At 41.5% G+C, this 12,694-nt stretch overlaps 1 protein-coding gene across 1 annotated transcript in view; it reads left to right on the forward strand.

The window, feature by feature from the left end:
• The window catches only part of INPP5A (inositol polyphosphate-5-phosphatase A), a 259,357-nt gene that overhangs the window by 57,047 nt on the left and 189,616 nt on the right, over window positions 1-12,694 (forward strand). Inside the window, exon 2 of the mRNA XM_075026659.1 lies at window positions 7,477-7,518. Coding sequence (XP_074882760.1) covers window positions 7,477-7,518 — 42 coding nt within the window. The remainder of the gene's footprint in view (window positions 1-7,476; window positions 7,519-12,694) is intronic.

The raw sequence follows: 12,694 nt of genomic DNA on the forward strand, positions 1-12,694 counted from the left end.
CACTGCATTTGCATTTGGAAGTTGTTTGTGCAAATGTATGTAATAAAAACATAGCGTTTAAGTAAAAGTTCAGATTTTTAAGAATCTGCACTTTTCCTTAGACTCACAAGTAATTCTTGTTTTCCTGTTTGATCCTGGTTGGTTTGTCTACATTGACTTTGAAATGTGGTAAACTAATAACATGTACACAACCTGCAGGTTATCAACTTTTTGTTTGTCAACTGTGAATGTAAAGTTTGTATAAAATGCCACAATAGTACCCATTTGATGTGGGTTTTCTTCAGTATTATCTGTATAGTTTGATACTTGGAGCATAGCAACAGGAGTACTTAGAAGTCTGTCTGAAGGTAAGAAAATATTTAAATCCAATAGAACTTTGAATATAAATGTTAAAAAGTTGCCAGTAAACTTTTAAAGATACTATAGGAATCAAAAATCTTGATCTAAAATCTTAATCTAAACAATTTTAGTGAAGTAGCTGTAATGGTCGTGTTGATGGACCTGAAACCAGTTTTTGAGTAAACCTCGTAATTGGTCAGGCAGAACTTGATTAAAGGTTTTGTTTTTCATTAAATAAGTAGAAAACCAAATATAGCAAAGGCAGGGAAAACCAGCCTCTTTCATATTTTTCTCTGAATGAAGTGTAGGTTGAAGGGAAGAGATTAAAAGGGCTCTAGGTACTGCCTGGGACCGCATCCTTAGAATATATGACTTGAGTAGGGGCAGTGTGTTGCTATGCAATGCCAAGAAACCTTTGACGTCAGGGCTTCAGGGAATCCCTTAGCCCACATGGGTCTCTTAGGACTGTTTTAAGTTAGACATTTAAAAATTTTTGTTGGTTGTACCTTCTGTTCAATTTGGTGTGCAAAGTCCAACCAGCCAGTTCTCCTCTGTATTCATTTTGGAGCTCAGTGAGTTTTCACAAAGTGAGTCAAGAACTTTTTTCTTTTCGCTTAAAAAATGAGCCTATTCTTCGCTAAAAATAAACTTCACAAAATAGAACCCGCTTTCTATAATTCATCTACTTTTTTCCATTTCCCTCTGAATGAAATTAAAAAGAAATTTTCCAGGCTGTTAATTTCGTTTCATTTAGTTCTCTTTCCTTTTTTTTCTTTTGAATGAAAGGCTTCTTACTCTGTCTAAATACATTTTCTCTTTTTCCTTTTTTGAAAAGACTTCTTCCCTGTCTGAATATATTTTTGCAACAGGCTTAGAGCTTTCTTTTGGCTGTTGGGTATAATTTGTAGGAAATAGAAACACTGGGGACAAGAGAGACTACTTATATGTTCATTTTGAAAAGCCACTTGTTTTCGGGATATTACCAACTCATGTGGTATCCATGTGTTTGCAAGCTTACTACTTTTTGGTACAAGCCTGACCGATACAGTAACCAGTGTGACATAAATAGACTTCAGATGGAAACCTGGCATGAAAAGAGACTGGTTTAGTGGGATCGGAATTCCAGGAAAAGGTCAAAACGGCTTTTAATTGAAGGGAGCAGCGTCATGCAGTACGTGTGTCCTGTTATTTTAACATGGATCCCCACGTGGTTCTGCAGCCTAGAAAGAAGTCACACTTGTTTCGGGGGGTAGGGTTTCTATTTGTGACTCTGTTCAGAGTCAAAATGTGTGCTGTTAGTTGGAATGGTGGGATGAAACCAGAACTGTGCTCCCCAAGGCTCTGGAATATTTGCTGAGTTGAACTACAACAGCATAGCCCAAAGAACAGCAAACTTCCCAAGCTTTTGTGTGTGTTTGAGGAGGTAGCCTGTGTGCATCTGCTCAGCTCGTGAACATCGTGTTTAAAGCGGGCAAATACTTGTAACGAAGCCACACTGAACAGGCTCGGTGCTCTCCAAGCACAAGGACGGGCACAGGGTAGAGCAGCCTAGGGCCCTGAGCTGTGAGGGCAAGGGAGGATGGCGTGAGAGGAAAAGCACTTGGCACTCAGGAGAGAGATTTCTTCTGAAAGGATGCTCAAACCTTCTTCTTGCATCTCTTGCCTTTCGTGGTGTTACTTGAGCCCGTTGCTCTTCAGCATGAGCTGGGGCTGCTGTGTGGGCAGGGGAGGAGGACCCCGAGCAACCATAGCTGATGGTGGGAGGTGGGGGAAGCCAGAAACAAGGAGGCTGACAAAGCGGGGTTTGGATTGGTGAATGGGGAGAAATCGGTTCATCGGTGAATGGGTATAAAAGGATTTAGCATTGAAGAGGACAAGGAAAGATTAATTTCAGTTACATTACAAAAAGAATGAGATAATTTAATGAAGGACAGAGTGTGGAGAGAAAGGATGGGAAGAAGGCCAAAAACTCTGCAAGACATGAAATATAATGTGCCTATTTTTAGACAGAAAAATAAGAGGAAGATAAATTATCTTTCCACTTGATTGTTATCTCCAGTCCTTCAAAACTTAAAATTATTTCACTCATACAGAGGTGGCTGGGGAGGAGTTTGAGGCTGGGGGCTAGATTACAGAATTTTATCAGTGGTAAAAATGGAAAGAAAGGATGTGGTCGTGCCATAGGAGGGACCGTAGGAGGAGGGCATGGTGGTTGGGAGCATCGCAGGGTCTTTCTCGCACCTGAGGGGAGTGGGAGCAGTCAGGTCCTGTGGAGCCAGCGAGGTGATGGTCAGCCCGGGCAGAGGAGCCCAAGCTGTGGGCAACCAGGGGGTGAGTCACAGCAATCACGGGCGCTTACCGAAACCCACGGCCCTGCACAGAGGAGTCCTTGCTGGCAGCCCCAGCGACCTCATTAGCCACCTTATCTCCTGAAATTACCTGCCAAGGGACTTGACTAGCATCTTCCAGTGCTGTTTCTCCTGCTCCCATTTGTGTTTCTGTCACCGCTTCTTCAAACCTTCCTGTGTTCTGTGGGATCCCAGAAGGAATTAATCTGCAGGCGAGAAAGCCTTGTCCTGCGCCTGCTCATATTACTCCATTGGGCTTTTGCCACCTGCTGTCACCCATTTCAGAAAATCCCAGCTGTGAACTGTGATGATCAATCGGCCTCTCACTTCTTACCTGTGATGGCACAATTAACAACCCTTTACAGAATTAACTTCTTTAAAACTGGCCCCTTGGAGCTGGGCCTTCAGCTGCGGGCCTATGTTCGGCACCTTGTCTCCCTGCTGCCCTCTCCGGGGCAGGAGGGCGGCCAGTGCTCCCAGTCCCGGTGGGGATGGGGCCTGACCCCGCAGCCGGCCAGGCGCCCTCGGCATTACACGTCCCTCTGACACCCCTTGCCCCCAGCGAGCTCTCCTGGCTCCGCAGCTCCTCCTTTTTGTTGTGCTGCTCAGGTGAGGAGAAAGGAAGGAGGAAATCGGGAAGGTCCTACAGCTTTTGGTGACTTGCTTCATCTCATTGTACCTGGCTTAGCTCTGGAGTTGTTTCTATAAATGCTTTCCCCCCTGAGACTTTGTTCCCTGTTGTTAATTAGTTTAAAGGGGACATAGATGAGCAAAGTTGTAAAACTAGGTGTACCTCTGCTTTGTGACCTGAATTCGTTTTTCTGTTTGAACGCTGGCCTGTGCCAGCAAATTTAAGATACAGCGGGTGTCAGGAGGGGTTATATCGGCAGGGTCTGGAGCTGTGTGAATTTTGTTCACAAGGAGTCAGGTGTGGGTTCTCCAGGCCGTTGGTGGGATGGTGTCCTTTCTTCCCGAGCTGAAGTTCTTGAGGCACCTGGTGACAATGCACAGCGGCTCCATGGAGGACATCTGCCGTTGGCTTCCAGGTAGTGACTGTTGGGGTTAAAAATGATAAGAAGAGAAAGCCTTTTTTAAAAACAAACAAATAAAAACCAAACTCCAAAGCACTGCTCCTCCACGAGAATCTATTTGCAGGCTGCTCCTGCTTTTTCACAAATAGGTGAGTTAGTAGATACCATAATAGCTAAACGTGGCACTTCGCTCGTGGCTGACTCCTGCTTAGGTTCGAAGTGCTTTTCTGGTCTACCTTAAAAATGTAGCTGCTGTAGACTTTTTTTCCTGTAGGTTTGAGTCTTGAATTTTCTAGGGAGCTCTGAGTTATCTATGTATCTCCTCCAGTGGGAGGTATGGATCGATACAGTGATGCTCTCCATTTATCATATCTGTCATCCAAGGATCTCAAAGGTGTAATGAAGATGACAAGTAAATAGCATTGCCCATCTCATCCCAGGCTGGGTAGCGGAGGCAGAAAAAACAAGTGTGTCGTTGGCTTTCTGCCGTGACTCATCTTGTGAGGCCACCAGATACAGAAAGGTCCAGTGACCTGCAGTATGTCTCCAAGACCCGTGGTGGCAGAGCTGCCGCTAAGAGCTAAGGCCATCTGGTTTTGCACTCCTATAGCCTCTTCCTGCTGCTTCAATGTGAGTCCATGTTAGATGGTATTTTGATGGTTGTCGTATTGCTGTAAATTCTAGCTATGTGCCTTTGACACTTGCTACAAGCAGTGTCCTGGGGCATCAGAAGGACTAGGAGCACAGGAAGCAAAATTCAGTAACCCCTCATCCCTTCATGGGAGTGAAATCATTATTCCTTCTTGTAGGAGACATTGCCTTTTTGGGTGCCACAATGGGGAGAGGGAGCTGGGAGTTGCAGAAGAATGGGGTAAGGGTAGAAGAATTGGGTAAGCCTTGGGTCACTGTGCACTGTGAGGACCCTGTACGTGTTGCTCATCTGAGGGATTGCTATCACTGCTCAGGATTTAGTTTGGCAAGTTTTTCAATATTTGATCTGATTTCTCAAAAACAATCTCACCTGGCAAAAGGGAGATATGTGCGGAGCTGCTGGAGCGCCCTGGAGCTGTCTTGTCAGCTTCCCTCTGGTGTACTGGGTTGTTTTCATGTTTAATCTTACAATGTTTTCATTTAGTCAGGTAGCAAATGGGGGAACTTCTACCATTTGCAGTAGTATTTAAAAACAAAAGTAAGGTTGTGCTTCATTTTCTCCCCTGCGATTCCTCAAGTATGAATAACTTGCTTTAAATATTCCTGATTGGTAGTGAATTTTTTTCTCCCATAAAAAGCCGTAGCTAATTTAAATTAACATGAATAGCTGTGCCATCCTTCTTTACAAATTTGCACTCTGGTTTAACTGAAAACCTCAAAACATGCTAAATAGTAATCTTACCGTTGTTCTTAACATAGATCCTTCAGACACAGTCTTTCTAAGGTAAGAGTCCTGCACTCTGGAGTGTGTTTGCCTTCAAATTCAGGTTTGCATTCTTTGGGATATTGTGTCACCCGTCATTTAGCTCCTGTCTGTAAATACAGGCTGAAGTGAGGTTTGGTTTTCTTTAGTGGGTTTACAAAAATGACTGACTTCTGTTAATTTTGGATTATTCTTAAAACTTAGGAGGTCCCCAGGACATCTTGCAACTGGCATAAATAAAATAAAGAGAAGCGATGAGTGCGTGTGGGGTTTGTTTGTTTTTTAACATAAAATTGCCTATTACCTACTGAGTAAGGCCACAGTTTCTGTTTTGAAAATAAATACACAGTGCTGTTGAAGTGTGCTTGTGGCCTAATGCAGGACTTGCTTATCTAGTTTTCATAACTACCAGAAAATTTTAATCAGAAATTTCATAATCCCCAAGATCTTGCTTTCTTGATAGTTTGAATCTGGCCTTTTGGTTTAGATCATACACAAACCATATACAAAGCATGTGCCCAGTTCATATCTGTTTTGTAGAGTGATTTTAAAAAAAAAAGATCTATAAATATTATGCTGTCTTCATAACTTCAGCTTAGAAGTCAGCTTGAAATTACAGCAGCTTCTAGTTGGCTTGTTTTCTTGTTGCTGCTTTAGTAAAAGCAACAATCCTTCATTACTGTTACTCAGTGGATTGTCTTATTAAGTTCAGAATGAGTAGAAAAAGAGTTAAGTTGCTACATAAGCAGTTAATGAGATGGTGTTTTCAGAGGGACTATTTTATTGCCTGCCTGGCTGCCTTCGGTTTTTATTTGTGTCTGCAGCTTCCTTATTCTGGTTTTCGGTTATGCTGTTCGGCCGAGGGGAAGGGCATGGGTGGGTGACATGGATGTTTTGTTCTGTGTGTTTATTAATTTAAGACATCCCTGAGCTCAGGCCAAGATTCATCCCAGTTGGCTTCAGGCGCAGAACAAGGGGCTGCTGCTCAGGCGAGTCCAAGTGCTTGCTTGCACCCAGCCCCGTGCCCCTGCATCGGTGGCTCCCCCACACCGAGAGCAATCGCTTCCATACGAAATACTGGGAAAGCTAATTGCTAGAAAAAGTAATTGTTTCCTAAGGAGCGAAAACTTCACCTTCTTGACAAATAATGTCTGAACTGCAGAATTGTCAAGGAGTGATCAACATAAAGGGAGGCTGACGGATAGCAAAGGGCAAACATGGTGCTTTTGTCCCTCAGCTTTCAAAAACTTTTGTAGACTTGTAGAATTTATAGGCTTACAGAACTGGATGACTTTTATAGACTTGTAGACAGAAAAAAAAAACCCCTGTTTTTTTACTACTTGCAAATCTTTATAGCCACCTATGGGTAAATCTTCATACAATAAGCAGTCAATATAAATTAGTAAGTTCAAAGTTGTATCCAGCTATTTGAAAATAACACACTTGATGGGAAAACAGAGCAGAACAGAAATTTCATGCCTGTATATTTCCTAATGGGCAGCTGGTGTCATAACTGTTACTAAAGGGAAGATGTTGAGGCATCTCTCTAATTTTCAGTTCAATACATTCTGCTGCCTCCCACAGATACTGTACGTTCCTGTTATTGCTGTGAGAGGAAAGTCTGATTTGGGTTTTTATTCCCCACTATGATGCAAAATTTATACAGAAGTCTTGCTGAAGATAAAAACAACCATTTCTCTTGTAGCTGTACATTTGATGTGTGAAAACAAGTTATTTCCCTTCTTTGTAATCATATCTGGGGTGGGCTATATTTCTGAAAAGGCAGAACTTCGAACTTACCATATTTTTGCAGCTTCAGTTTTCATAACTTCTGTAGCAATCTTGAAATGCTTCTCCCAGTTCGTCCTTGACAGGAGCTGTAATGCGCTCAAGCATCCTGCAAAAGCACGGTCGTCCCTCTGAGGCAATTCGTTAGAAGTAAATCCATGTAACTTGACGCTCAGATTGAAAGAGCTGGGTATCAGCAGTTCATGTAAAGTTTTTGATACTCAGCCAATGAAGGTGTACTTCTAAAAGCACATGTTTCAATATGTGTCAAGTCTGTTGATTTAATTGTTTGATCATCTTGTATGTGTATGAATGTTGTGAAGTTGTATACGAAATGTACCTTCTTAGTGAAAATCTGAGAAGGGGGGACTCAAACAAAAAGGAGAGGTCTGTGCATTGGCACTTGTGGAGGAACATTCTCACGTTTGTACTTTTTTCTTTAATTGTGGGGAAAACTCCCCACTTGAATGCACTGAGGAAAGCAATAAGTATCGGGATATTATTATAAAAATATATTACTCCTGTTCTTAATTGCTTTTTGTATTTTGTTTTTCAGCCAGAAAATTTACAGAAGAATTGGCTTCGGGAATTTTATCAGGTAAGGCAAAGCTTATTTTCTCATGGAGTTCTATGCACACTTGCTTATTGGCATAATTAATAATGTCCAAGATCTTTTGCTTTGTGAAGTCACTAACTATTTTATAGTCAAAACCAGTCCCAAAAGGTATGTCTCTTTCTGGATTTCTAAGGAATGATTATAAAAATTCAGTGTATAAATACAGATTGTTCTCATTGACAGTCCTCTGCCTAAAAAAAGGTTTGACATTTTATAAAAGTTACTTCAGTTTGGCATGAAATGGTCTTTTAAGTCTCCTGAGTAAGAAATGTATTTGAGTGATTTAAAAAAATCTGTTGAGAAGTCCAGTTTAATTTGTATTGAAATCTAACAATTTCTGATGTTGGTTTGCAATAGATCAGTCCTACTGTCTGCTCTTTCTTGAAAATTTTCTTGTTTAGGCAATGTGAAAATATTGAAATGGAACCCATATTATAAAATGTGTTGTAAACTTCAGGTGTGGGTTTTTTTTAAAGCATGAAAGCCACTCTTACACATTGTGTTGTTGTATAGAGACTTGTTTAACTTGCAGAGTTCATGCAGAAACATGTAAGCGAGCAGTAGGAAATCAGCACTGGTTGAACACAAAGGTGTCATCCCTAGGAAATAGTGTAGAGCGCCGTTTCACTTTGACAGCTTGTGTAGTAACTGCTAGAATTGATAGATTGAGATTCATGAAATCATAGAATGATTTGGGTTGGAAGGGACCTTAAAGATCATCTCATTCCAACCCCCCTGCCATGGGCAGGGACACCTTCCACTAGACCAGGTTGCTCCAAGCCCCATCCAGCCTGGCCTTGAACACTGCCAGGGATGGGGCATCCACAACCTCTCTGGGCAACCTGTTATAGTCTTTTACCACCCACACTGTAAAAAATTTCTTTATATCTAGTCTAAATCTACCCTCTTTTAGGTTAAAACCGTTACCCCTTGTCCTGTTGCAACAGACCCTGCTAAAAACTCTGTCTCCACCTTTCTTATAAGCCCCCTTTAAGTACTGAAAGGCCACAAGATTCCTTTATTCAGTTTTACATCTCCTATAAAAAAATGGTTAAAGCAACAACATTCTGCTGTTCAAGTCTTGAAGTGAAACTATATACAGAAAAAACTATTAGCAGTATTTTATCTTTTGCTTTTTTGTAATTGAAAACATCCTGTCATTATTTATATGCTCAGGTTACTGGTGCGGCCTATGACCTTTATTGCAATTTTGTAAAATACTGCAGCTTGCTTTTTCTGGCAAGTTTAATGGATTTGCAAAAATCTGAGATGCAATAACTAGTCTTAAATTCTTCACTATCTGTCTACTTCACAAAAGATTCATCTGTTTATTTTTCTTCTTCCGTCTTGATTACTGCTATATGTACATGATGCTCACTGTGCAGGCTTTCTCAGCTAGTTCTGATTTAAACCCTCTTCACATCTTCAGGAAAGACTTCCTATGAAGAAAATAGATAGAACTGGTTTTATTTTGTTGCGGCTTTTCTTGGTTGGTGGGGGGGTTTTGTTTGTTTTGGTGGGTTTTTTGGTTTTTTGTTTGTGGGTGGTTTTTTTTTTTTTTGAGATCACTGCATATTTTTCAGCATCACATTATTTATGCATCTTTATCAAGGAGACTCCTTACATGTTCACTTGTTTACTAAAGTGGAGTGAGCACTGTGGAAATGCTTCCAAATAGTTTGTGGAAAACAGGAAGAGGAGGGGAAAAGAATGAGCTGCTAGTACCTTAAAGCAGGGACCACTAACATGTAACTGGACATGGTCTGTGTTTGGTCCAGTGAATATTGTGTACACAAAGTTCAAAATACAAAGAAAACGATATGTTAACGTTCCCACATGGCCAGTGAAGTGCAGGGTCCAGACCAGCAAAAGTGCAGCTAAAGTAGACCTGAACCCATCCCTCAGCTGCAGTAGTTTTGCTGCGACCACCCTCCCTCTCCGTGCTTCTGCCCTCCATATCTGCAATTGGAGAAGGCTGTACTTAAAAGAAAAAGAGAAAGAAGGGGGGGGGGGGGGGGGAGGTTACCAATTCTGCTCATTGCTGATAGCAGACAGGCAGTCCTCAGCGTGTTTTGAGGAACAGTGCTATTCAGTAGCCTTGAACCCTTCTTCCTCTCTTCAGTGTGTGCAGCAGGATGACTGTTTACACCGTGTTCACAAACGCGGTAGGAAGTGGAATAAAACTTTATAAAAAGCTCTTTAAGGAAGAGACTAATATGCTTGTACCAAAAGTAGCACAGCACCATCCTGATACGAGGCTGCATAGCAACCTAGCAAATGTACAACTTCAGAATTTATTTTTTTTAAATTCTGCATGCTTTGTTGAAAACATCTGCAAATTGAACTTCATCAGAAGTACTGGAAAATAACTCTTAATATTTCTTCGTAAACTCGAAACCCAGATAAACCGCAGACCACAATTTTTTCCATTCTTCTGAGGAATTCAATTTGCATATGTAGTTGTGTCAATACAGTTTGCGTAACTTCTGAGGATGAAGTCCTTTTGTAAGCAGTCAAAATAATCTCCACAAAAAAGGAAGCACAATTACCACTCTTAAATATAAAATGTTTCTAGAAATCAAACCCTTAATGGAGACGTGTCTTTGAAGTGGTGTCAAAGAACATATCAACGAAGGAGCCTTTTTGGGGCTTGTTGTTAAGTTCCAGTAAATTAAAATAAGAGATTTTAATTGCTGTGATGGGTAATAATACAAGTCACTTAACCTATGTATTATCATTGATTTATATGCTGTATGCATTTCTGAGAATGTGGTAGCATATGGAGGACTAAAATAACATTCAAAATGTCACATACTAAAATTTTTAAACTTCTACCATTGATCTACAAATATCCTACATTATTAACATGAAAAATATGGAAGATCTAATGCTGTTAAATTAAACAGTTTGTCCAAGAAATACAAACAGGAAAAAAATACTTTAAATAAACTTTAAGCCATCATTAAAAACATCCCTTACAATGTAGTAGCCTATAAAGCAGCATGCTACTTGATCACTTTTGTTGACAACACAGTTGACACAGCTGAGAGATGTTGTTTTGTCTGATCTGTTTTCCTTGGATTCATCAGTCTCCAGTCTTGTAAAAGTGGAGCCTGTGTTTTGGGTGACCTCTGACTTGGTGGTTTAAAATTGATTTAACTATCAAACACTGGGTAGTTTTCTACCAGTTCACTATTACTTGCTGCTTTTCCCCCAAGGCAGAGTAAAACAAAATGAAGGAAGAGTTCAACTGAACTCAATTCCAGATATTTATAGGTATTGGCTTTTGGTGTGCTCCCCGGAGGAGGTGATGGTGGAGCCTTTCCCATGCATGTCATGAAGCACTGGAATAGACAGTGCCCTTGACGTGCTGCTGACAACAGGCTCCTAGGAGGAAAGAGTGGCCTGGATCTCAGAAACTTGCTTGTTTTCCATCGCTAAATTTATAGTGAAGCTTGTCCTCCTCGCTGCTCTGCTTTTTCCGTTTGATCTGATGGGTGAATACTTGGCATTCATTTTGGTGCTTTGTAACACTTTTCCTTATGATATAAGCCATAGGTATTGTATTCTCATTACATGTAGATGAACAAGAAGGCTTAAAGCTAGCCAGCTTGTGCAAAAAAGTAGTAGTAGATAATGAAAGTCGGCATTTCTGGTAGCACTGTAGTAGTGAGATGCTTTGGGAACAAGAAAAGTCTTCTGAAAAATCCATCCACCTGTCTGTGAATGCTTAACAAACTGATCAAAGTACATCATCTAATTAAAACACAGTATCATCAAAAACATTCACCAAATGACTGAAAAATGCCATGTTCCTTCCCTTCTGTGGATTACAATGTTAACTTTAAAGTTAGGGTATTTCAAATTACCTGTAAAGCAGAAAGAAGTATCAGGTCTCCTCCCATGTTCTTCCTCTTCTCCCTGTGCTCTGTCCCCCTCCCAAAGGTAGTGCATGAAGAATACGTGTGCTGGTGTGATAGCAGCTTAAAAAGGAGAGATTTAACCTCCCCAAGCCTTCTGCCTTTGGTTTGGTGTAGGTTAAGGTGGTGATTGTCTGAAGATGTCGGTTTTTCTGAGCATCTATTGTCAAGTAGTGATAACTCTTTGGAAGGAGCACAGAGTATCTGAATTTGTGATGTGTGCGCTCTGGCTCCGGAATTCCTCTAATTTGTGTTTTCAGCTTTCCTCTGTGAAGCCAGGAAAGTACCTGTCCTATAGGAAAGTGGAGAATTTTGTTTGTTTAATTCATCTCTAAAAGCTAAGCTGTTTTGGAATACGGCAATTTGAGAATTGGCCCAGTGGATATTTTTTTTTCTATAATGATAATCAAATTTTGCATCTTATTGCCTCTTGACTTACCATCACTGAACTAATTTTTAAATTTGTAAGCATGAATAAGGCAGCCAGGAGTATCTCTCCTTGATCCGTAGTGTTTTGAAAGTTAGCTCCCTCCAGACAGCTGCTGGTCGGGGGGGGGGTTCCATCCCGTGCCTGTTCCCAGCCCTCCTTGGCTGTGGCTGTGCCTGTACCTATACCTGTTCCACCTCTGCTCCTGCCGTCCCCTTCTGCACCCGCCTGCCCCGGGTGCAGGGTCTGGGCTCTGGGAAGGTGTGGGTGGGCAGACAGGGCCGTGCTGCTGTGGCACAGCCCAGGGCCAGGGCTGGTGGGGCCACAGGAAGCTGAACCCGGACCTGGCACCTCCTTCGTGGCTTAATTTAGGGCAGCGAAGCCTTGAAAGTTCAAGGACCTCCTGTTTGCTGGAGAACCCTGCTCTTCTTGGTGAAGAACGGGGAAGTGGTGTTAACGAGGCTGACAAAGGCCACGTGGTTTTCTGCAGCTCTGTCTTACTTCTGGAGTAGAGAAGGTATAAACTGTGCTTTGCTTTTTACCTTGAGACGAGAAGGAGTGTTCAGTGAGCTGGCTGCCATCTGAGAAGTAAATTTTTCCTTTTTAAGTTTGGAGTTGTAAGGGACAGCAAGTGGTTATGCGTACCTGCCGTCTAAAACATGCTTGGATTTGGGCTTGGGGGCTAGGTTAGAACTTCCAATAATAGATCAAATTATTTCTTCATTTCTTTGTTCATTGTTGCAGTCTTTTTTCTTTGTGTAAGGAAGCCATTCAGTTTATGGAAATTATTCAATACCCATTAGTAGGTGTA

The sequence above is a fragment of the Buteo buteo genome, chromosome 4 (genome assembly GCF_964188355.1).
Source record: "Buteo buteo chromosome 4, bButBut1.hap1.1, whole genome shotgun sequence".
NCBI lineage: Eukaryota > Metazoa > Chordata > Aves > Accipitriformes > Accipitridae > Buteo > Buteo buteo.